Source organism: Dermochelys coriacea, chromosome 3 (genome assembly GCF_009764565.3).
Source record: "Dermochelys coriacea isolate rDerCor1 chromosome 3, rDerCor1.pri.v4, whole genome shotgun sequence".
In the NCBI taxonomy this organism is placed as follows: domain Eukaryota; kingdom Metazoa; phylum Chordata; order Testudines; family Dermochelyidae; genus Dermochelys; species Dermochelys coriacea.
In genome coordinates, this window is record NC_050070.1 from 153,057,763 (window position 1) to 153,084,114 (window position 26,352).

The 26,352-nt window shown below is 42.6% G+C and overlaps 1 protein-coding gene across 1 annotated transcript in view; it reads left to right on the top strand.

Annotated features, from left to right (window-relative positions):
• Positions 1 to 26,352, top strand: part of GLP1R (glucagon like peptide 1 receptor) — a 96,094-nt gene that overhangs the window by 16,458 nt on the left and 53,284 nt on the right. The window contains exons 2-3 of the mRNA XM_038396313.2: positions 21,386 to 21,482; positions 22,905 to 23,015. Of these exons, the coding sequence (XP_038252241.1) occupies positions 21,386 to 21,482; positions 22,905 to 23,015 (208 nt within the window). The remainder of the gene's footprint in view (positions 1 to 21,385; positions 21,483 to 22,904; positions 23,016 to 26,352) is intronic.

A 26,352-nucleotide genomic window follows, 5' to 3' on the forward strand; every position in this document is an offset into this window, starting at 1 on the left:
GCCTTTGCTCATATAGCTTGCATTCCATCTCTTTGATCATCTTTGTCACTTGCCTCTGGATCCTTTCCAGTTTCTCCACATCCTTTCTATACAGCAGTGACCAAGCCAGAGGCCTAACCAGTACTATCACTTCCTTCGACATGCATGCTATGCCTCTGTTAATGAAACTACTCCTGGGAGAATTCTGTGCACAATATCTTAAAATTCTGCACATTTATTTGTCAGAATAATGCAATCATGCCAGTTTCCATTGTTTTGGTAATTTATTTAAGCTCCAATACAATGGATGGAGAATGGGAGTGGGGAGCATTGGAGGAAATGCTTTGTCTAACACTAATGTAACTAGGTTTGACCCTTTGTTTCTAGTTATTAGTCAACAAATACATGCAGCCATATGCTCAGTGTTGCATCATAGGCAACTGAAGAGCAAATGAGGACTGAAGAATAAAACTCACAATTTTTATATTGGCTATTGACCATCTCCAGAAAGGTAAATACCAAACAGTTCATGGAGCACATTTTGATAGGAATTTTTTCCAGTCCAAAAATTTAGGCCAGTTCTAATCACTAAAGTACAATAAGAATTTATATGGTCATGCTGTCCTTTACACCAGTGGTTTTTCAAACTGCGGGTCGTGACCCAGTACTGGGCCATGGAATATAAGGCACTGGGCCATGACAGCTCTGGTCAGCATGGCTGACCAGGCCATTTAAAAGTCCCATCAAATCATTGGGAGTCCCAGCAGCGTAAAAGTCCCATCAGTGGTCCCGCCCAGCTAAGGCAGGCTAGTCCCTACCTGTTCTGAAACGGTGCATTGTTCCGGAAGCAGCCAGCAGCAGGTCTGGCTTCTAGGTAGGGGGGCCACAGGGCTCTGTGTGCTGTCCCCACCCCGAGCACTGGCTCTGCATTTCCATTGGCCAGTTCCTGGACAATGGAGCTTAGGGGCTGGCACCTGTGGGCGAGAGCCATGTGGAGCTGCTTGTGCATGCCTCCACCTAGGAGCTGTACCTGCTGCTTGTCACTTCTGGGACACAGCATGGTCTGTGGTGCCAGGACAGATGGGAAGCCTGCCTTAGCACCCCCACTGCACTGCTGACCTTGAGCCCCTGCAAACCCAGAGCCCCTTCCTGCACCCCAAACCCCTCATCCCCAGCTCCATTGGGTTGCAGGCATCAACAATTTTCTTCAACTGGGTCGCTAGAAAAAAAAAAAAGCTTGAAAACCACTGCTTTACACCACTCTGGCAACATAAAGGAACTTTAAAACTTTTACACCTGTCTTATAGTCCTGAGAGAATGGGAACAATTCACTAAGGCAGGCTGGCTGCTACATTCTGCTCTGCCACACACCTACCTCCTCAGAAACACCCCAAAGCCCTGCCTCTCCATACCAATCATGCTGCAATAGCGAGCAAGAGAGTCTTTCGACTGCTCAGCCTCTCCTACCCCATTCAAGTGGTGATTTGTCTCTACTGGCTGCTCCGGGTGCCCGAAGCAACCTGCCTGCGCTGCCAGGGAGGGGCACATGACTGCTCTTTTGGGCTTCTCTTTGTTTCCCCATCAGACATTTTTCTGTGGGGAACATTAATTCTGCACATGTGCAGAGACACAGAATTCCCCCAGGAGTATGAAATCAAAATTGCATTTGCTTCTTTTTGCAACAGCATCTAATTAACTTATGTTGTGGTTGTGATCCACCACAATTCCCAAATCCTTCTCAGCAGTGCTGCTGCCAAGCTAGTTATTCCCCCATTCTGTATTTGTGCATTTTTTTTCTTCCCTAGGTGTAGCACCTTATATTTGTCTTTGGTGAATTTCGTTTTGTTGTCTCTAGCCTAGTTTTCCAATTTATCAAGATCCCTTTGAATTTTAGTTCTATCCCCCAAAGTATTTTCTATTTCCTCTGCCCCCACAGTTTTGTATCATTAGCAAATTTGATCAATATGCTCTCTAGTCCCACATCTAGGTAATTAATAAAGATGTTAAATAACATTGACTCAGAACAGATGGCTGTGGAACCCCACTTGAGGCCTCCTTCCGATCTGACATCATTCCATTAATAGTCACTGTTTCTTTGCAGTTGTTTAACTAATTATGTATCCACTTAATGGTAGTTCTACTGAGCTTGTATTTCTCCAGATTACTTATTAAAATGTCATGTAGGACTGTGTCAAAAGCCTTGCTAAAGTCTAGGTATATTATGTCCATCACATTTCCCTAAGACACAAACCAGTTACCTTGTCAAAGAATATCAACCTGGTTTGGCAAGATTTGTTCTTAGTAAATCCATGCTGTCCACGAGTGATCACCCTTTCATTCTCCAGGTATTTGCAAATTGAATATTTTATACATTGCTCCAGTAACTTCCCAGATATCAAAGTCAGGCTGACTGGTCTATAGCTCCCGGGCTCTTCCTTTTTCTCCCCCCCCCCTTTTTTTTTAAAGGGAGTTGGTTCTCTGTCTGTTTGAAAATGCTTAGTTACCAGAATATAAAGTCTTTTATTCTGTTTAAAAATTGAAACTTTCAGCCAGCTAGTAGGCAGGCTGCCTGAGCTGCTCCATCAGCAGGCCAGCTCCCTATCTGGAATGTTTTGAAAGACTCCAATTCTGTGGGACACTTCATATTTCTGACTTTTTGTTGCTATTTGGAATGAAAAACACTTCAGAAACGTTGCATTTCGTGCATTAAAAAAAGTCCTGTTCCTCCACATATGTAACTTGGATATAAGATTTTAGGGTAGGGACTGATGCTTACTAGGAGTTTGTACAGTGCCTAACTGTGATGTTACCAGGGTTGAGATATCTTGCTACCACCTGCCCTGACACAAGGAAGCTTTGTCTGTGCCTGCCACAAGTCAGCTCCCCAACTCCACCAGCCGTAGGCAACACAATGTAGAGACCAAACCCCAGGGATCCCTTTGCCAGGTGGCACCAAGAGGTCCCTGGCTCATGCTTGCACAATGAGGTCCTGGTATCAGGGCCTCTAGGCCCAACTGTAATAGTTTTTCATGTTAATGATAAACCATATTCATGATGTGGAAGATTCCAACAGTGGCGTTAACTCAGCATCTTTTCACTCCCAGGCCTTAACTATGCAACCTTATTGTTGCGGTGACATTATTAAATGAACAAAAAATAATGTGATCGTCCTCATGCTCTGTTACTGCTGATACTCTACCAGGATGATTTGAAGAGAGGCTTTTCCGTTCAGGGGTTGGAAGCACATCTTGCTTTTTCTACCACCTGTTTCTTCCATTGTACATTGAACTGGGCTGTAGACTCTGAGGCTCTTGATCACATCTTTGTCTCCTGTGCTTGAGGTCTCCTGTAATGTTATCCAAATGCTATAAAGAACATTCAGGGTGTGAAGGAGGATTCTATGCAGAGGCCTTTGTGTGTTTCCTTGGAAATATCGGCTCCTTTGCAAATAGTAGATTGGGTGGTTTTGGTCAGTTTCCCCCTCTCTCTCTCTCTCTCTCCCTCCCTCCCTCCCCATCTCTCTCTCTTTTACTACGTGTGTTTCATTCTTAGTGGAATTAGGCGTGGTTCATTAAGTTCAGGACGTCTGTATATGAATTGCCCTAAAGTTGGTGTGGGTTGGTCCAAATAACTAAATGGTTTCATCTCGAAATATTAATCCATATAAACTATTATTATTAAAGCCTTCCCAGGATGAAAGGCTTGGGATTTTTCCTTCAAGTGTTAGAGATCAAGCATTCCAAATAAGTCCGGGGAATATTCTTGGCTACCTCCCAGGCTGAAAGCAAAAGTTTGGGCTCAGTGAGACAGAGTAATGAGAGGAAGAGAAGCTGTACAAGTGAATAACTTAAAAGAAAGCAAACAAAATTAAAAGCTCTTTCAATCGTATTGCAAGGACATCTCCCAGACAGCGCAGTGGGGATCAATCTTGAGGCCAGAGTTGGAGTGTGTCAATTTAGGACTAGAACAAGTGACCATGTTCCTATATATGACGCTTATGGAAAGTTTTCTGTCTCTCAAAATAAAATATATGTTGTATGTCTCTAGCACTCTACACTAACCAGTGAAATACTAATCATAACACGTGCTAAATATTCCCAATATCACAGGTATGTATGGAGGAAATGAGGCAGGGGGATGTAACTTTCTCAGGGTCACACAGTGAATGCGTGATAAAGTCCTGGCAGACTTCCAGCCCAATGGTGGAACTAATTTTTCAGTGTTAATGCTTTTGTGTGAATAGAGCTAATGGCCTCTGCTGTTGTCAGGGTGAATAAGCCATGTTGGGTAATTTTGGCAATTTAAGTCCTGGAAGTGCCTTGCTGTGCTGGCTAGCAGGAATACCAAATGGAACTTGCTGATTAAATAGCAATAGCTCTAAAAGTATGAAACAGAATCTGCCATTTTTCTGTGGGCAAGAGGGGCTGAAGATTGTCTTCAGGGTTCTTGAATGACTTGTATTCTCCAGGTTAAAAGAGGGGGATAGGGACTAGAACATCAATGGTGGGAAAACCTGGCCTGAGGCAGAGAGAAGTGCAAAGAATTTCTCCAAGTCTATATTGCAGCTGTTACAAGCAGAGACTCCCCTCCACCTGCATCGGGACCGCCAAAATGAGCCCAAAGGTGGAAAAGTGCTTTATGTTCCAGATTGCCTACTGTCTACTACTGAACATGACACTCCTAACTGTGAGGACTTGTCATTCAGCTTGCTGAGAAGATTGCCTAATCCATGAAAGTTTTTAGAGGTCTGGACTCAGAGATTATATGTAGGGCCAGTATCACAACAGTGTCCTTTATAGAATTTTCTCTATTCACATAATAGAAAATAGTGGATATATTGAAGGAAACACAAGCCATGATCTGATGTAAAACTGAAGGAAGAAAATTTAATGAAATTGAATGGGAGGAAAATTTAATATAAAAATGTCAATAATTGGGCACTGTTATAAAAATGCAGGATTCTGGGGTATTTAATAAAGCAATCTCATAAGAAGGCTTCTTAGGTTAAAAACAAAATGCACTTTTATTTTTATAGTGTGACAAAGTTCCTCCTCTACCTTGGTGAGTCTTGTGCTTATTGGTGGATTTGCTCACCTTGGAGCTTCACAGCAGCCCTCGGTTTGGCCATTTTCATGAACCCACAGTCCAGGTCCGCTCCTCCTGTGTCTGACCAGGAGTTGGGAGGTTTGAGGGGAACCCGGGCCCGTCCTCTACTTTGGGTTCCAGCCCAGGGCCCTGTGGAATGCAGCTGTTTAGAGTGCCTCCTGGAATAGCTGTGCAACAGCTACAACTCCCTGGGCTACTTCCCCATGGCCTCCTCCCGACACCTTCTTTATCCTCACCATAGGACCTTCCTCCTGGTGTCTGATGATGGTTGTACTCCTCAGTCCTCCAACAGTATGCATTCTCGCTCTCAGCTCCTCACATGCACACCACAAACTGAAGTGAGTTCCTTTTTAAACCCAGGTGCCCTAATTAGCCTGCCTTAATTGATTCTAGCAGCTTCTTGATTGGCTGCAGGTGTTCTAATCAATCTGTCAGTCTTAATTGTCTCCAGAAGGTTCCTGATTGATCTGGAATCTTACCTGTTACCTTACCCAGGGGAAAGGGACCTACTTAACCTGGGGCTAATATATCTGCCTTCTATCACTCTCCTGTAGCCATCTGGCCTGACCCTGTCACTGTGTGTGTGTGTGTGTGTGTGTGCGCGCGCGTGCACACAAATTAAATTTTAAAAAAGGATTTCCAGATTAAGCAGGGAAGTGAAAGTAGCAACTAAAATAATTTTACAAACCCAATATATAACACGTTGGCTCTCAGGAGTCTGATTTGTCTTGCGTATCCCCAAGTTACACCTCACTTTAAAAACTACTTGCGTACAAAATCAGACATAAAATTACAGAAGTGTAGAAGCACACTATTAGTGGGAAAAATTGCTTGCTTTCTCATTTTTACCATATAATTATAAAATAAAAATCAATTGGAAGATAAATATTGTACTTACATCTTGGTGTATAGTATATAGAGTGGTATAAACAAGTCATTGTCTGTATGACATTTTAGTTTGTACTGATTTAGCTAGTGCTGTTGTAAAACCAGACAAATATCTAGGTGAGTTGATGTACCCCTTAACACCTCTGCATACCCCAGGGATACGTGTACCACTGCTGAGAACCATTGATACAACAGTGGAAAGATGGGGAAGTTGATAGTAATGAGTACTAATCGGCAGTTAAGAAATGAAGACTATGGCAAAATTATCAATGGTGATACAGAAAAGGAAAATATTTTAATATTTCTGTTCTGTATTTGGAAAGAAGCAGTATGATGTATTCATATCTTACTGTGACAAGATTCTATTCCACCAGTAACTAGAAGGATATTAAACTTCTGTAAAGTGTCAGAATCTAATAACTTGCACTCAATCCTTGCACAATATCCACATGCTTCACACAGTATTTGCCTAATTGGATTTAACCTTGCACTTTTCCTTAATAAAGGGACACTTTTCCCCTTGATCCAACTTTGTATCGCAATTTCCTCAGTTGTGTGATTACTGAGAGAGGCAGGAGGACATAGGAGCATGGCAAGGGTTCTGGGCTCTATTTTGCAGGAATCTATCTGCAGTGTCTCAGTAGACATTATCATTGGATGATAATGCAACTTGTGCATTGATTGCCAGGATTACTTGATGGGACAGAAATAGGCAGTAATGTCTGTCTATTGTATATGCATGTCTATGGTGCAATTGCGGTGGTTGGTCACTGAGGTAACATCACACAGGAGATTTTTGGGAGTTGTGTTTGCGGGGTAGCCAGCTAACTTTCATACAGTATACTGAGAACTGGGGTGTACCTTGTTGCTGGATTTACACCTCAAAATGAAAGATTTGAGGGGCACTTGTTGCAGAACCTGTTGATTCAGGCGTTTGTAGCTAGGATCGATGATATGAGAACTATAGACTTATTGCATAAACCTGCAGTGTCAATTGGCTTGGGCTCATGTGGCTCAGGCTGCAGGGTTAAAAATAGTGTTGTAGACATTTGGGCTTGGGGTGAAGCCCAGGCTTTTGAGCCTGGCTAGGAGGAAGGGTTATGGAGTCCGGGCTCCAGCCTGAGCCTGAATGTCTACACTGTTATGTTTAGCTCTGTGAGCCTGAATCAGTTAACCTGGGCTCTGCTACTTGGTGCTGTGGGGTTTTTTTGTTTGTTTTTTGTTGTTGTGTAGACATACCTATTAGGGGCAGCTAGTCAGGCTTTTAGGTTGAGCAGATGGTATCCTCCACCTCAGAGGCTCTAGACCCACGTTGCTTATTTGAAAAAAAAAAAATTGCTTCTCTAAACGTCAACAAAATGTACTAAAACTCTTCATAATTTGATTTTATGGGGTGTTTTTTTAAGAAAATATATTACCAAAGCTAAATTAATATTCAACTAAAAATAAAGCCTTGTCAAATGGGAATCTAATCAAGATCAAAACAAACAGGTGAGTCTCAATATTAGATTGGAGTTAAATTATCCAATTAGTCAAATTTAATTAAATTGTCAAACTAATACAAAAATAATCCATCCTTAAATTCTTAGATGCATTCTAAAAGGGTGGCTGGCTGTTTGCTAAAACTCTTTGACTTTGGTTGTAAATCCCAACTAATCAACTCTACAACTTAGGAAACTATCTGAATATTGAAACAGAACGATATCTAGTTTCCTATTTTTGAATTGGACTATAGATCAAAAACAGATTCCAAGAGAAGCTATCTTGATAGAAAAGTTTTATTTTAAGGCTTATCATTTGAAACAGAGTATTTTAAATATTCTTTAAGTTCTGTATATACATAAGTTTTTCTTCTACAAGTGACTTGAGAGATAAATGCAACATCAATTCCCTGAAGGAACACACACAAAATAGTGGTTTGGAAGTCAGAATTCCCAGATTCCATTTCCCCTTCTGCCTCTTACTGTGTGACCTTTGGCAATTCCCTTAATGTTTTTGTGCCTTTAATTTAGCCCTCTATGAAATATTTATCTATTCCTATCTGACAAAGGTATTGTGAGGCTTCTGTTTGTAAAATGCCTTGAGATAGGAATTCTCACAAGTTCTAAAAGCCCACGTGGTCCCCATTGTGATGCTGCTGCCAAACGCTTGCTGCTTCAAACGCTTCATGCAGCGAGAGGCGCTCTAAGGGTATGTCTACACTATGAAATTACGTCAAATTTATAGAAGTCTTTTTTTAGAAATCTGTTTTATATAGTCAATTGTGTGTGTTCCCACACAAAATGCTTTCAGTGCATTAACTCGGCGGAGTGCTTCCACAGTACCGAGGCTAATGTTGACTTCCGGAGTGTTGCATTGTGGGTAGCTATCCCACAGTTCATGCAGTCTCCGCTACCCATTGGAATTCTGGATTGAGATCCCAATGCCGGATGGGGCAAAAAACATTGTCGCGAGTGGTTCTGGGTACATGTCATCAGGCCCTCCTTCCATCCATCTATCCCTCCCTCCCTCTGTGAAAGCAACGGCAGACAATCGTTTTGTGCCTTTTGTTCTTGAGTTACCTGTGCAGATGTCATACCATGGCAAGCATGGAGCCCGCTCAGCTCACTGTCACCGTACATCTCCTGGGTGCTGGCAGACGCGGTACTGCCTTGCTACACCGCAGCAGCAACCCATTGCCTTGTGGCAGCAGACTGAAGGCCTGAAAACCATCCTCATCGTGTCCGAGGTGCTCCTGGCCGCTGCAGTAAGGTCAGTCAGGAGTGCCTGGGCAGACATGGGTGCAGGGACTAAATTAGGAGTAACTCGACCAGGTCATTCTCTTTTAGTCCTGCAGGCAGTCCTATTGTACCATCTTATGGTGAGCAGGCAGGAGATGAGGATGGCTAGCAGTCCTACTGCACCTCTGCTGCTAGCCAAAGATGTAAAAGATAGATGGAGTGGATCAAAACAAGAAATAGACTAGATTTATTTTGTATTCATTTGCCCCCCTCCCCCGTGAAATCAATGGCCAACAATCGTTTTGGTGAGGTCTCTCAGGGGCACCTTGAAAACTTGGAGATTCAGTCCTGCCTGAAATACCAGAGGGAGGGATAGCTTAGTGGTTTGAGCATTCTCCTGCTAAACCCAGGGTTTTGAGTTCAATCCTTGAGGGGGCCATTCTGTGTGACAGTTGTTTTTGTTTCTCCTTGATGTAAAGCCACCCCCTTTGTTGATTTTAAATCCCTGTAAGCCAACCCTGTAAGCCATGTTGTCAGTTGCCCCTCTCTCTGTCTGCCGTTGCTCGGACGATCGTTCCGCGCCTTTTTTCCATGCAGGCACCATACCACGGCAAGCATGGAGCCCGCTCAGATCACTTTGGCAGTTAGGAGCACTTTAAATACCATGCGCATTATCCAGCAGTATATGCAGCACCTGAACCTGGCAAAGCGAAACCGGGCAAGTAGGCGATCTCAGCACGGTGACGAGAGTGATGAGGACATGGACACAGACTTCTCTCAAAGCACGGGCCCTGGCAATGCAGGCATCATTGTGCTAATGGGGTAGGTTCATGCAGTGGAATGCCGATTCTGGGCCCAGGAAACAAGCACAGACTGGTGGGACCGCATAGCGTTGTAGGTCTGGGACGATTCCCAGTGGCTGCGAAACTTTCGCATGCATAAGGGCACTTTCATGGAACTTTGTGACTTGCTTTCCCCTGCCCTGAGGCGCATGAATACCAAGATGAGAGCAGCCCTCACAGTTGAGAAGCGAGTGGCAATAGCCCTGTGGAAGCTTGCAATGCCAGACAGCTACTGGTCAGTCGGGAATCCATTTGGAGTGGGCAAATCTACTGTGAGGGGGCTGGTGTGATGCAAGTAGCCAACGCAATCAAAGATTTGCTGATATCAAGGGTAGTTACCCTGGGAAATGTGCAGGTCATAGTTGATGGCTTTGCTGCAATGGGATTCCCTAACTGTGGTGGGGCCATAGACGGAACCCATATCCCTATCTTGGCACCGGAGCACCAGGCCGGCGAGTACATAAACCGCAAGGGGCACTTTTCAATAGTGCTGCAAGCACTGGTGGATCACAAGGGACGTTTCATCAGCATCAACGTGGGATGGCCAGGAAAGGTACATGCCGTTCGCATCTTCAGGAACTCTGGTCTGTTTCAAAAGCTGCAGGAAGGGACTTTCTTCCCAGACCTGAAAATAACCGTTGGGGATGTTGAAATGCCTATAGTTATCCTTGGGGACCCAGCCTACCCCTTAATGCCATGGCTCATGAAGCCATACACAGGCAGCCTGGACACTAGTCAGGAGCTGTTCAGCTACAGGCTGAGCAAGTGCAGGATGGTGGTAGAATGTGCATTTGGACATTTAAAAGTGCGCTGGCGCAGTTTACTGACTCGGTTAGACCTCAGCGAAACCAATATTCCCACTGTTATTACTGCTTGCTGTGCGCTACACAATATCTGTGAGAGTAAGGGGGAGACGTTTATGGCGGGGTGGGAGGTTGAGGCAAATCGCCTGGCTGCTGGTTATGTGCAGCCAGACACCAGGGCGGTTAGAGCACAGGAGGGCGTGGTGTGCATCAGAGAAGCTTTGAAAACCAGTTTCATGACTGGCCAGGCTACAGTGTGAAAGTTCTATTTTGTTTCTCCTTGATGGAAAGCTCCCCACCCCCTCCAGAGTGTAGTTTGGAGAGTTCTGGTCCTGCGGGCTCAATTCTCAAGTCTCAATTCTACTCTGAAACAAGTCTGTCTGGTAATTATGTTCTTGGCTGAAAATGTACAAAGCCACTGCATATAGACAGTCTTGGGAGAGGAATGGTTAACAAGGTGTGATACAGGAGGACCAGAAAGCAGTGGTAGAGTGTTCAAGGGGAAATGTATAAGCCCAGGGCTATTTAAGGCTTGGTTCCATGTAGACTAGGGAGGGTGACTACTGGTTAATTGGAGCACTTGTAGTCAATTAAGGCCCTGTCAGGAATCTAATAAAACCCCATGCTTCAGGCAGTCAGGAGGAAGGAGAGAAGACTGGAGCTTGGAGGTGTGCTGTGAGACTTGAAAGATCAGAGAACTGAAGTAAGGGAGACACTGCCCCAGCAGGGGAGGGAGACTCCCTCCCCTAGCGTATAAGGACCGAAGGTACCCCAACCAAGGGGGAAGAGGGTAAGAACCCACAGGGGTTGAGAGGGGCTGGGGCTAAGAGCGAGGAGCAAACCCAGACCTCTCCCCCGCTTTCCTCCTCTGCCACCTTCCCGGGCTACTAGCGGGGACCTCAGTGGCCCAGGGGCAAGGGGTGGCATCTCAGCCCCCCTGCCAAGAAAAGTGCAGGACCCACCGTATTAACATCAGCCATCATGTCGCAAGGAAAAAATCAATATAGCAGATAACTAGACAGTGGACCTTGAATATGGTGACAATGAGCTGCTAACCAATTACTCTGCTATTGGTTAATTAAAACAGAAGTAACTAGTTTCCCTGAGCTGGAACTCTTAAACTATAGAGGTAATCATATTCTTCTCTTGAATTCAGTTATAATTAGGAGATGCAGGAGCCATGAAATTATGTACCACAGATTTCTTGAATAGCTTTGTGATTATTATTTCACTGTTTCCAAGCACTTGTTTATATTGGAGACTAAGTTCATATCAGTGTATCTGAGCAAACAGCAACAACAGAGGTAGAATAAAGTGTTCCTATCAAAATTGGTGACTCAGTTCTGAAGATTCACTCTTTTTTTGTTTTTAAGACAAATGTGGGGGTGTATATTTAGGATGGAACAGGGGTATTAAGGTTTTGATGTGTGTGGGTTTTTTTGTTTTGTTTTTTATCACTAGGGATATAACTGTCTAGAAATACCAGTAAAAGGCTGAGACCTGGTTTCTGTTCCTGGTTCTGCTGCTTCAATATTGGGCAAATCACTTAACCTCTGTGCAAACCTTTCCTCCATCTGTCTAAATGGGGATATTGCTTATCTTACAATGGTGTTTGTGAGACTTAGCTAACGGTTTGTTAGACTGTTTGAGACTCTTGGATGCAAAATGCTAGCAAGGGGCAAAGAGTTAATAAATTGAGGACCCTTGTTCTGTTAAATCACCTTAGGCATCTGCTGCGTGGCATCAAGCTCTCAGTTCTTGGAACTGAGATGCATGTTGTCTCCTAAAGGAGATGCTCTTTTCTTCTTGAATCTTAAATATCTTCAAGGAATCTTCCCTGCCATACACCCGATGTCCCAGTTTCATAACTACAGAGGTTGGTCTGCAGCACATCATTCTATATTCCTTATCTGTTCTTGTTTTGCCTATTCCCTGATGGCCAGCCTACCTGCCTGTATCACTTTACAAATGAAATAATCGGCATAGAGCTTTTCTATGTCCATGAGTGAGGTGCTTTAAATGTACCTGGTTCAGTAGGTATTGGGTTAGATATTTCCCTGGTGTATGTCCATGGAAGTCATCAAGGTTAATTTGACTCACTGCATTTTTAAAATACAGCAAAAAGAAACAAAAATCCTACTTGATTAGGTGAATCCTTCCCTCTCTGTATCACGTGAAGCTGCTGACCTCTACGTCACAGATCTCTGCACTTCACAGCGCCTCTGATGACCATATGAGGTGCATCAATCTTTTCCCTTTCTCCCTCTTCCCTTCCTCACCCCTTGAAAGATTCCATGTTATAACACACCACCTTCTGATAGAGGGCTGGGTTCACCTCCCTCTGGTGTGTTTGTGTGAGAGAGACTTAAATTACAGCTCTCCTAACCTCTGACAGCCCTGTCAAGTGAATTGGAGCAGAGGTCTGATTTCTCCCCATCTTCTTCTGCAGTTTTGCTAGCTGTACTGCCTTGGGCCAGCAAAAATATGCAACTCATTTAAAATAAGAATTACAGTGCTGGTAAAAAGAAAAGGAGTACTTGTGGCACCTTAGTTTTAGTCTCTGAGGTGCCACAAGTACTTTTTTTTTTTCTTTTTGTGAATACAGACTAACACGGCTGCTACCCTGAAACCTGTCATAGTGCTGGTAAAGTACTCCGTAAACCTTGTCTGTGGATAGCATTACTGAGCTGCACGTGGCAGTATAATCTAACTTATTTTTATACGGAGTCTGTACCATCTTGGTGTCTCCTCCTTTTGAGAGGAGTGCCACAAAATTGTCCAGCAGTCTGCTAGAATCATGGGGCTACTTTCTGATTTGGAGTTCTTGTATTGCTGTAGCTGCATATCATTTTTTTTTTAACTGAGCCTTTTTGTCACCAGAGTCCCCCAACGAACGGGGTTTTCCTTTGTGCCTTTGCTTAGGAGCATGGTTGTTTTCTCGTGTTGGATTTGTAACTGACCCAGATAATAAGTCCTGGGCAGGAACATTTGTCAGAACAGATGAAAAGTTGTAATGAAAAGAACATTTGATGGTAACAATGGCTGTCAAACTAAATCTGTGTCCACTTGAGCTGTAAGCATATTGACTATTGGTTCCCACAATGACCAGTGGGTAGAGCTCCATCCCAACCCAAATGCTGGAGGACATTTCAATGAGCAGGAGTAAAGACTGCTGCTAATTCTTCTTCATCCCATCCCTATCTGTCACTGAGGACAGGAGCAATAGAAAATGGCACTTCCCCAGTACAAAGCCACATAGGAGAGGAAAGCCTTTTTACAGCATCTGACCTATCAGAGGAGAAGCATTCCATGCATCGATTGCTAGAGGATCTCTCTTAATACTAGACACTGCTGAAACTGAAAGTGCTGTTAATAAGATAATGCTTTACTAGTGTGTGATTCCTGCTATGGCCCAGCAAACTTGTTCAGGTAAAATAAGAACGATGCTGAAAACTGAAACTGAATGTTGGTTGGTTTGGTTTTTGTTTTGTTGAGAGTCTTAGCATTCAAGATGTGTTGTCTCTGATCCACCAACTAATCTGGGACCAGGAGATAGATCCATGGCAAAGGATACCTCATGGAGGCCCGGTGTGCTAGGAGAGGGAATAAAAGACTAAATGCTGGAGAAATGGTGAGCAGCTCAGAGAGAGCCCAAATGGCAGGTGTATGCAGGAAGCTGCTGCAGAAATCTCACCGTAACTCCTGCAGTGCTTTCCCTCCATGTGTTCATCAGTTACTGCTCCCAATGAGAGAAGGGAGGAAACTTAAAAAGGGAGAACGTTGGGGGGGAGGGGGAATTTAGCTCTCCAGCCTGAGTAATTTTTTCTTGGTTCCTAGCAAACCAGAAACGTTTTGTAAAACATTCATGAAAGCTGGCAATAAACACTTTTCTCTGAATGAAGGGCTGCTCTGATTCAGTGCTTGCCATTTCCAAGGGGTTTGTCCAGAATGACCCAGCTGCCAACCAAGTAACTTGTAAAATATGAGTTGGGAGGCATAATTAAGGTGAGCTCATTTGATCAGTGAAGCAGTTGCCAAGGCAGGGTAATAATAATTACTTCATCTCAGAGGGGCACTGTGGCTTGCCTAAATCAAGAAGACCACACTAAATTGGAATGAAAATTGAAATTGGGCAGTATAACTCCAAGTGGGGGAAAAAAAACTGGAAGGAAAGTCATAACTTGGGGAAGAAGGGGAAATAATAAACAGTGGGAAAACTGTTTCTAAAATGAAAATATGCTTTAAAAGCGTATGGAAAACCACAGTTAGTCTCTCAAATGCCCTTAACTCTGCCTTGTATCATCACCCAAAATGAAGAGACAACATAGTCCTCCAACAAAGCAGCTCTTCAACACACAAAATAAGAGCTACAGGACTGCACTTTATCAATGGAATGTCCCATAGTGGATTTATTTGTGTCTATAGGGCACCCTGTGATTCATCTTCCATCTGCAAAAGGAATGTGAAATTTGGCATATAACAAGTCCCATGAATGAGATCGAAGTGGTCAAAATATTGCACTCCCCAATACCACTTCCAGAAATTCATAGATTCCCAGGCCAGAAGGGATCGTTGTGATTATCTGGTCTGACATCTGGTATGGCACAGGCCATAGAACGTCCCCAAAAATAATTCCTAGAAAAACATCCAGTCTTGATTTTAAAAATTTAGTGATGGAGAATCCACCGCGACCCTTGGTAGATTGGTCCAATGGTTAATTTCTGTCGCTGTTCACAATTTACACCAGATTTCCAATCTGAATTTATCTAGCTTCAACTTTCAGCAATTGGATTGTGTTGTACCTTTCTTTACCAGATTGAAGAGCCCATTATTAAATATTTGTTCCCCATATAGATACTTATAGACACTAATCAAGTCACCACTTAACCTTCTCTTTAAGTTAAATTGTTCCTAGATGAATACATTTGTTTAGCTATATTAAAATGCATATTGTTTGCTTGACCCAGTTTACCAAATGATCTAGATTTCTCTGAATCAGTGACCTGTCCTCTTCATTATTTACTACTCCCCCAATTTTTGCAAACTTTATCTCTGAAGATTTTATGTTTCTTCCATGTCATTGCCTCTTTTGGTTTTTCTCAGACTTTCAAGTTCTATTATATCCTGGCAGAGGAGCACCCTAACCAATTCTCAGAGATTCTGGGTACCTTTCCATGAAAGGTAAAGATGTGGAAGCAAAATCTGCCTTATTACTGAAATTGGATTTCAGCCTTACCAATGCTGTCACTACAGTTTCTGCAAAAAACACCACTGCCACCTTGATTTCTCTTTAAGATAAATATTTTTCTCTCAAGATTTTTAAAACTAATAATCTTCAGGTCTATATGGGACAACACCACGTCGGAGAGAAACTGAAAACTGGGTCAGAGGCTGACTCGGGGAACTAATAATGGCATGCTGACACTCTTGCTTTCAAACCACTGGATTCAATCCATTGCATCCCAGTAGTGACTAAAAGCTGTTACTGGCTGGAGGTTGTTTGGTGCTCTGTGTGAAATGAGTTGGGGGAGTGAGGAGGGATGTCAATCCATGTCCTTCTGGGCAGACAGACCACATAACAAAATTCCGCTACAAAATGGACGCTTACTGTGACAGTTATCTGAGAAGCCATAGACCGAAAAGAACCAGAGGATGAATCACTTCCATGCTCAAAGAAGCAGTGTCTACATCTGGGCTGAGGCATATTGTTGGATGAGGAGCACTTTGAGGGAAGTTTGCACTAATGTTGATGTGTCTGAGCCTGGTCTGTGGCTTGAGGTTCTGTCACCCCCAAATTCACTTAAACTTGAGAACTAAAATGAAACTTGAGAACTGCTCTCCCCAGAGAGAGGAGATTCTCACCCCTTGTGGATACAAGATGATAGCTGTTTACAGAGGACTTTCTGGGGTTTCAGTGCTGTACTCTGCTCCTTTAGGGCTATGATCAGAGGACAAAGCTCAGTGTTGTAAATTCAAGCCTATAAAATGTGTTAGTCTCTAAGGTGCCACAAGTACTCTTTTTCTTTTTGCGAATACAGATTAACACGGCTGCTACTCTGAAGCCTATATCTGTTGTTCCTAAATCAAATTGCCCATCCCGGGGAGTGGAAGCTTCTCTAATGCAGACACTTAGTTTAGAGAATCTTTCATGGGGCTCTTTATTCTGGCCTGTCATTCTTTGCCTCTTTTTTTTTTTTTTTTTTTTTTTTTAAAAACCTAACTAGTAATAGGCCAATCTCTAAAAGCTTTCAGATAAGATCCTCAGTCCGCCCCAAGCCTGGGATTCTGATCCAGAGCAAAATAGCCTGGAAATCGGGCATTGCTGGGAACCAATTTTCCTGACCATTTTCCTGGAAGGGTAGTCTTATTACTACTGATTTATTATTAGCGCTTCACATCTACAAATAACTGTAGGAGCATAATCCTATATGGATCTACACAACCCCACGGTGAGTAAGTATGGTATTCTACCTGTGTCACAGATAGAGAAACTGAAGCAGGAAAGTGAAGTTACTTGCCAGAGTCATCTGGGGAGTCACTTTGGGAGTTAGACTAGGAACTGCCAAATTCTAATCCCGTCATCACAGTTGATTAGGTTTCCAAATCATAAGGGACCAGTGTGATAGTTTAGTCTGACTTCCTACATAAAACTGGCCATAGAACCTACCCACAATAATTCCTAGAGCAGATCTTTTGGAAAAACATCCAATCTTGATTTTTAAATGGTCTGTGATGGAGAATCCACAATGATCCTTGGTAAGTTGTTCCTATGGCTAATTACATTGTTAAAATTGTACACTTTATTTCCAGTCCAAGTGTATCTAGTTTCAGCTTCCAGCCATTGGATCATGTTATAGCAATTGAGTCCTTGGTGATGAACTGGGGACATTGCATATTCTGGAATGGGACACAGCTGAGTGGATTGAGCAAGCTGAGGCCAATGTAGAAGGAAAACTTTTTTGTTTTCACACACACGGCTGGGGCAGGGAATGTATGGACAAGAAGGGAGGTAGCTCAATAGGGTTCTGAGAGAAGGCCACATTTTTCACAGCTGTATCAGAGACTGGGAGAGAACTTGCCCCATCCTGCAAGATGCCACGTGAGTTTTGTGAAGTCCTGAGCAGCCTCCACTTCCATTGACATCAATGAGAAATGAGGTGGTTGAGCACCTTGCAGTTTCAGGATCTTGTACCACGGAACAGCACTTGTGGAGTAAGGATTGTGTTGGGGTCAAATGGGTTAAATTACCTGGTATTACATGAGTGGCCTCCAGGATATAGGAAAATGATAAAAGTTCTTTTTTGTGCAGTGAAAACTGCTAAGATAGTGTGAGATCATGGTAAGGATTTCATATGAAGGTGTCACTGATTTTTCTAAAGAATTCTTTCCTCAGACTTTTCTGAATGGGATAATTTATCACCAGAGATTAATTGTACTTAATTATATTACTACAATGAATGGTTTACTGCACTTGTCTCTTTTAATTCTCCTGAATCCATTTCAGGCCACCCAAGCTGCATCACTGTTTTGCCTCCTTTGTGCTTCTCCCACTTGTGCCTCATGCAGCCCCTCATATACCTTGAAATCCCACCACCTCAACCTAATCTGCTATGCTTCTGTCTTTCCTTAGTACACATCATCTCTCCTGCAGGGAGGCTATTTACCTTTTAGTGCGTCTCTTCTCACTCCTCAGTACTTGGCAAAGAACTGAAAATAATAATTGCAAGATGGCAACAAACTAGTGATGAAAATCATGATACTTACAAGACGTGCTTAACTACACTGTTTGTTTGTTTGAGTTATTTGTTGCCTTCCGCAATGCCGCCTCCTGCCTATGGATTGTCCATTTAGGTGTAGGCCCTCTGGAGCAGGGGCCTTGTCATGTTTATCTGTCTATAAAGTGTCCAGCACACGGACACTATACAAATAGTAGTAATCTATTCACTAACTTAGTGTCTGTATTTTGAGTAATTAATTACATTGCCCATCTATAGTGCTATATAAATCATATTGATTGTTCATCTGGTATTAAGTCCCTTCGTAAAAGGATAGGTGGAATGTATAAAATGTACATCCGATGACTAATTTGGTATTCACCTGAGTAACAAGAAATGGTATTCAGATTAATCGGATTATAAATTGCTGAGTGCGTAGAACAATAAAGATGCTGTACAATCGATTATGGGTTTTTTTGTTTTTTTTTGTTTGTTTGCAACAGGATATTGGTAATAAAAAAAAAATCCCCCAAATGAGTCCTCCTCTTCACTAAAGAGAACATGTCTGATTTTCCTAATAATAGTTTGCTAATAATTGTATTAGTGTTGCCTTAGCACAGGATAAGAAATCATTGCAAATAGAACATCTACTTCTGATTAAATCAGTGGACAGATTTCAGTTTTCCCAGTCGTCATTAAAGGTGGTTATTCCTATATGGCAATTTTAAATCTGGTCAGAAAGAGACCTTTTTTTCTTTTTCCAAATTTTTTTTTTTTTTAAACTAGTGTGTTCTGGAAAATCTAATGACCTTAATGTGAATAATCTTGGGTTTATATAATTGACTACAGCTAGTTTTTAATTAAAAAATGATTTGCACATGTTTTTCAATACAGTATAATGGGGTGAATTTGGTTTGCTGTGATTTGGGGGTGTCATGTTTACTAAATATTCCATGAAAATATTTGTGAATCCAAATTTAGGGCAAAGGATTATTGTCCAAAAGCTTATCCTGGATGTGCTACTTTATTTTACTGTTCCTAAAACGTTTCCCATGCAGTTGGAAAGAGATGAAACAATACCGTGTGATTTAGGTGGCCAAGCATACAAGAAGAATAGTGACTGGTTACAATGAACAACCTGTAAACAACCCATAGTCTGAAAATGACTCGTTCAGCAGGTTATATTGTGAATATTCAGGAACAATTAATACAATTGAAGAAAATGAGCTCTGGCTTGTGAATGACTTTCTAACCTAATAAAGGAGAAGACCAGATTTTTTTTTTTTTTTTAACTTTAGGCACCCAAATAAATGGTCTGATTATTTTTTTTTCCAGACATCGGGAGCATGTAAGCTCCCTACACGTTTCTGTGTGTTTATAGACACCTGTATAAAATATGACTTGAATTCTAGTCCTTCAGTCAGGACTATGGGTGAAATCTGACTGGAAACGCAGCCCTAGTTGGCAAGATGCAGACTAGAGTGCTTTGTATCTACTAGACAGACTGTAACTGCTATTAAAATCTACACTTAAATACAGGCACTTAATAAATGTCCATGTCGTGTTTAGGCAAGTCAGTCCCACTCCTCATTAGGCCTCCCAAGAACATCTTTATGAATGAACATAATGATAGCGTTGCTGGCTGCTCATTTGGGCTTCTGGGACATTTGTCACAGGAGAGGAACTCATTTGCTAGTCATCAGAAGCTCAGCCTGATCAGCATTTTGCCGGTTTTTGTTGTGAGCTCTGATCTTCACAAACCTTACTAATATGTTAGTCAAGAGCAGAGGAGCACCTGGAAGTATGCATTGGCCAGTAAGGTCCGCAGGCCCTCACATAGCTCATATTTGTGAGAGAAATATTGTCATGCTTGTATGTCTGAGCATGGTTGTAATGTGCTCCCATTAGTGACCCCTATTTTGGGCGGGTTAGTTGCTCAAGGCAGAGGCTTGATGTGCAAATTTTTCTTCACAAACATTTTAAATGTTTCAGATTATTGGAAGGAGTATAGTGCTGGCAGGGGGAACCTTAAAGCGCCGTGTTCTAGAAATGTAGGGTCTTATTCTGTTCATGCTTATATTTATGTAAAATGCACGGCAATTGCATGGGAAATTCAGTTGAGTCACGCTGGTATAATGGAAAGAATCCAGCCCAGTTTTCTTTAAACTCTTGTATAATTAAAAATGGCTTCATTTTTATTTTATTTTTTTGCCAGTTTAAAATGATACTTTTTAGGCCCTTGGCTTCTCCCCACCCCCACAAAGATTTAGATATGTGAAGGGATAAAAAACAAAAGGGGCAGTTAAAGCAGCCAGGATAAAATTACAAGGGTTATTTAATGCTCATGCTTCAAAGCATAAACTGATCAACAGCTGGGGTTAGATGACATTTTCCCCCACCCCATGTTAGAGTATTGCACAATTAGGTTCATGCTGTTGGTTTTATGCCTTCTGAAGCATCCGTGCTGGGCCATTCTGAAACAGGATGCTGGGCTAGATGGACCATTGGTCACTTACAGGATGGTAATTCTTATGTTCATAATTCAGCTTTTGCTAGTTTGATGTTTTTAAAAGACCACAAGGGAAAATGTAGTCAACAAGATGGGCCCGTCGTAGCCACATAGGATGCCTGCTACTTAATTCACTTGGCTTCACTATGGTCACATTAATCATCAGTGACCAAATGTAGAAACTTCTCTTCCTGAAACTCTGAGAAGGTGGCAGTAAGTGTCTGTCTCTGCAATGTGCAGAGGCAGATCCTTCCCTTCCTCCCTCCCCCCCCGCACCCCCAAGAGACGTGTGCTAGATGTTTGAGCAGCTGCCACCCACAAGAGGCAGTTAACAAGGGGAAAGTTCAGTCCCTGCTTTGGAGGAACACTTGGACTGTGTCAGCTGAATGCACTGGGGTTTTTTTGGCCTCAATTTTGGGATCACAGAAGTTGCTGTTGGCTAGAAATCCTTTTCCAAGGAAGCTCACTGATGTCCCTGCTCATTGGAAAGGTTTGAAGGTTTGTTTGGAGGTAATGAATCAGATAATGAGCATCACTTGTGACCATGACCTTTTCCTGGAAAATCTCCATACCATGTCAGACAGGTTGTGTATTTTGCATTGGCCATGTCCCTTGGTTGTCCTGAGACAAACATGCAACATGCGCTCTTTATGATCATGAAACTCTGTATTTCCTTCTCCCTCTTTATAGGGGGTCTTGACAGGGCTGTTCTAGTACTTGCAGCTGTAGCTCAGTTAGATCTACCCTGCATTTTTATTTATCTAGGGTGTCTGTGAAGCAGCTGGTTTGGCTCTTAAAGTACCTCCAGACCTTTCTCTTACAGAGTGCATATGGGTCCCTCTCTGAAGTGATGCAGAAGTGGAAAGAATATCAGCTCCAGTGCCTGAAGTATCTCTATGAGACGCCCCCTCTTGCAGCAGGTAAGCCTGCTCGGCAGGAACGGGATGTCTACTTTTATAAAACATCTGCTAACTGTGGCAAGGAACTCTTATGGGCTTGAAAGTCCTCCCTCTCCATAACTCCATTTCCATTCTCATTCTCTCCAGCTCACTGCTTGTGTTGGGCTGCTTCCTGGGATAACAGCTTTCCATGCAGGCCGTGGGAGAGGAGATTACATGGAATGGATCAGCTATAAAGCCATTCATCTCTATGGCCCAAAGTATCTTGCAGTGCCATGGCTCATCTTCGGTTCTAAGGCAGGTGGTATAGTCAGTGCAGCCTGCAGGATGAATGCTACCCATGGAGTTCTGCAATGTGCCCTGCAGCCTTTAATGTGGAGGAGCAGCCCGAGGGAGACTATATAGGTCCTAGCAAGGAGTGTTCTACAGGGATCTTCAAGGAGAGTCCTGTATTCAACATAAGTCCATATACACTCGGTCCCTTTAATTTACACCACTTTAAGGACCCTTTATCTGTCAGAGTGGTGTAAAGTGGCCTTAGTGTAAATGAGAATGCAGTTCATGGTCTCTATAGTCTGAAATCTTCTGTTTGAAGATAAGGCCAGCTGCAATCTGTTCAGAGTTATGCTTGGCAAATTGCTAAGACTTGTGGACAATGCAGCCCGCAATTGAACACAGCCTGGGACCTCCTAGAGTGCCTCTGTGCTACAGTAAAACTCTGAAAAGGACCACACAGGTCTCAAACTACTTTTATAAAACACTGTTTTTAAAAATGTTGTTTGTTTCCCCATAGCTGCCTCTTGTTAGTTGTATTGCTACAATGGCGTGTATAGCGATAGCAGTAGTGGGAGGGAGATATTCATCTCCCTTTGTTCCATTATGCACAGAATGACGCCCTCCAAGACTGACGGTTTAATAAATGTGAAGCTGTAGCATTAGCACATTTATGGTCATTGTGTGGGTATATTAGCAATGTATCAATGTATTTAGAAGTCACAATGTCATGACAGCAACCAGTTCTCAGGGAAAGATTATATACAGCATTCATAACAAGAATGAGCTGCTGAGAACCAACATGAGTGACTGGGCTACACAAAGGTAGAGAGATGAGAAGGATACCTGGCACCAGGGCAGGATGGAAGCCTCTGGCTGCAGATATTGTGGCACCATGGCATAAGATCTTTGCAATGTCACTTCTGCAATCATCCTGCCTATTTGTTCAGTCAGTGAGAGAGCAGCCTGGCAGGTTCAGTCCCTTCCCTTTATTCTTGTAAGGGGTGAGGATAAATGGTATTCTTTTCCCCTTCCTAAAATAAAACACAATCTTTTACAGTTATGTGGTGCAGTTGCTTCACCTTCATTCCTCCTGTTTTCCAATGGTTGCTCTTCACAGTCATCATGGTTCAAGGGCAATGCTTGATCCCATTCTCCATCTCTCTGCAGAAGGCAAGTTCTGCAGCAGGACATTGGATGACTATGCCTGCTGGCCTGATGGGCTACCTGGGACCTATGTGAATGTAAGCTGCCCTTGGTATCTTCCTTGGGCCAGCACAGGTAAGAGCCTGTCCTTTCTGGGCAAATCCAACCCCAAATGTGAGATGTTTGCCTCTCAGCAGCCTGTTTAAACTTACACAGCCGTTGCATGACACTGAGACTGTGTTGGGGTCACCCTGTGATAACTTTTATGGCTGCTAAGAACCAAGGTATGGCTGGCCGGCTGCAGCACACACACACAGATAAGAGTGACTTGTATGCTGGAGGCTGTTTGTGAGGAGCAAGGCATTGTAAAGGGCACCCCAGGTTACAGGGCAGGGGTAACACAGCTACTCATTACTCTGGATTGTACCTCTGTATGCCACAGCAACCCACTACATGGCAACAAAAATAATTTGCGACTCTGAGCTGTTCAGGCAAATGGAATGGAATCTGGTCATATCTCCCCACTCCTCTTCTGGACAGTACGAATATGTTAAATCCGTTATTCCTATAAGGGTATAATATGTGGTTACCCCAAAGGGAGTTACCCAGATATTTCAACTTGAACATGCTCTATTTGATTAAAACAAGTTTTAAAATCTTTGTAGTTTAATTAGTACAAGTAAAGAGGTATAAATGTCAGAAATGGTTATAAGAAAAAATAAAGAGAAAAGGCTTACTGGTGCCTACTTTAACAAACTACACTGGAGTCAAAGCAAAGTTTTCTCACCACATGCTTTCAGCAGTGTTACTGACCAAATTCTTTGTCAGGACCCCTCCTCCCCAGAGCCCAACACCTTCCTTTGTCTCTTCAGGTGAAGGGAATGTGATAGGAAGGGGAAGGGGGGAGGGGTCCCATGGAGTGTTCGTCTGTCCTTCCTTTTTATAGTGTCAGTTCCCCTTGTAGAAAAACATTTCTAGCTGAGAACAAAGAGTTAGAGTCTATATAGAAGGATATTCCCTACTGTTTTTTTTTCTACCTGTTTGAACTTCGTTTGTGTTCCCTTCCTGCTTGATGACGACTGTGTTTACTGCTTAAATGCAAATTAAGCAGAGCACACATTCCTTTGTTTAGGACAGACCTGTTTGCCAGCTTCTGTTTGGGCAGGACTGTGGGGTTTGGAACATGTGATGTTAACACCATAAAGGTGAATCTTAGAACTTCACATACAATGTTGCCACACCTATTTTACGGGACAATACTGATCAGCAAATTGAGTTTTCAGATGATACCTTAAAAGGCATACCTTTATACCAAGATGATTACAGTAGAGGTATATTCTGTCACAGCTGCTCACTCCTTTTTCCCTTGCTGTCTGGAATGACCCTTACACTTTTCACATTACTCCTTTATCAGTACCTTGCTCACACTAAATAGCCATGTTGGAGATGATTTTTTCCAAGATATTTATTTTGCATTTGTCCAAGGTGAATAACATTTTTCTTACTCTGTCTATATTTCACTTTTTGTATTATTTCTCTGTTGTTGGTAGCAACTGTCAACTTGATATCATCTGTGAATTAATATGCTCTTTGTTTATCCCCTCCAGATCATTAATAAAGATTTTAAATCTTTCAAGCTATTTAAAGATTTTCTTTTACTAATGCACAGCTGTATTTTACTTCCAATTACTTGACCTAAAAGCCCATCAGATGCTCCAGAACTCTTTCCAATAACTCTAATCTTTTTGGATATCTAATAACCTACTTACAGGATTAAACTCCTTCCCTCCAGCAAACCCATTTATTTTCAGTCTTTAAGACTCTACGTGCAGTCATTTGACTGCTAACAACACTTGAAACCATCACTGCAAGAGAGAGTCAGAATTTAACGCAATACTGTGGGGTAATAAGTTATCAGAATGTGCAATAACTTTCATTTACTTTTGCAAATAAGTAAAAAAATGAATTGCCCTGAAAGCAGAGTATTTGAGTGAAAATAATACCAATGCTTTGGACTTCTACAGAGTATTGCACAGGAGGATTGCAAAAGCAGTTTAGACGCAAATTAAGCATCACAATCTCCTTCCCTCTTCATTGCTGGTTAGACCCTATATTGCCCTCATTTGACATAAGGGAGTTGGGGGAAGGAAGGGAACAAAGAAATGAAATGATTTGCCAAAGATAACACACAAAGTTACTGGAAATGTAACCCAGGAGTCTGAATTTCCATGGCCTGACTCATCACTGCACTGCACCTTGTGGAGTCATTTACACCACTGCCAAGTGGGTATAAAATGCTGCCAGACTAGATGAGTCATGTCCTTACGCTGTCTTTTCCCCTGGAGAAAAATCTTTCAAAAGATGCAGCATAGCAGTGAATTGGGCCTCCAATTCCCTTCTGTAGCCACACTCACATTGTTTGTATGTTCTTACATAGCAATGCATTCCCATACATCCAAAATAGGCTCTGGCACTGCTGGGTGTGGGCCCCTAATTTTCTATTCTACATATGCTGAAAAGGGAGACAAAGTTACAAATGAGGCTTTGTTCAGGAAGTATCTCGAAAGGCTCTTTGTTGAGGTCTGATGTTACTGAGTGGGAAGTGCAACATTTAAACGTAGCTTGAGAAGTGTGACTCTTAAGCTATGTCTTCACTAGAAATGCTGCCGTGGCACAGCTGTAGCGCTGCAGCTGTGCTCCTGTAGTACTTCAGTGCAGACACTCACTACAGTGATGGGAGGGGTTTTCCCATTGTTATAGTTGATCCACCTTCCCAAGAGGTGGTAGCTCAGTCAACAGAAGAATTCTTCCATCAACCTAGCACTGTCTGCACTGGGGTAAAGTCCAGCTTAAGTACATTGCTCAGGAGTGTGGATTTTCACACCCTTGAGTAACATCTGGGTTGACCTGACTTTTTAATGTAGACCAGGCCTTAAGAATATGCTTGACTTTATGCCTGGGGGTCATCCCATTAATGGAGGTTAGGATATGCCTACACTTAAAATCCTAAAGTGTCACAGCTGTGGTGCTTCAGTGTAGACGCTCACTACAAGGACAGAAGGGGTTCTCCTGTTGCTGTAAGTTAATCCACCTCCCTGAGAGGTAGTAGCTAGGATGGAAGAATTCTTCCTTCGATCTATCACTGTCTATACTGTGGGTTGTCAGCTTAATTAAGTTAACATCTTTCAGCATGTGATTTTTTTCACACCCTGTGAGATGTATCAATGCCGATGTAACTTTTCAGTGTTGACCACCCTTATGAAGTAACTTCTCTTGTCAACAGGTCAGTCAACTGCAGGATTTTCTGCATCTTCCTCTCAACATCTGCCATTGATCTGGTGTAGGCAATTCCTGTGTTCCCAATTTGTGCAGTGAGGCTGTAGCCATTGCAGATGCTATGGAGAGTGTGACCCGCCGCTCCTGCTGCGGGTAGAACATAGAAAGCAAAGTAAATGGAAAAAAACTGCTGTAC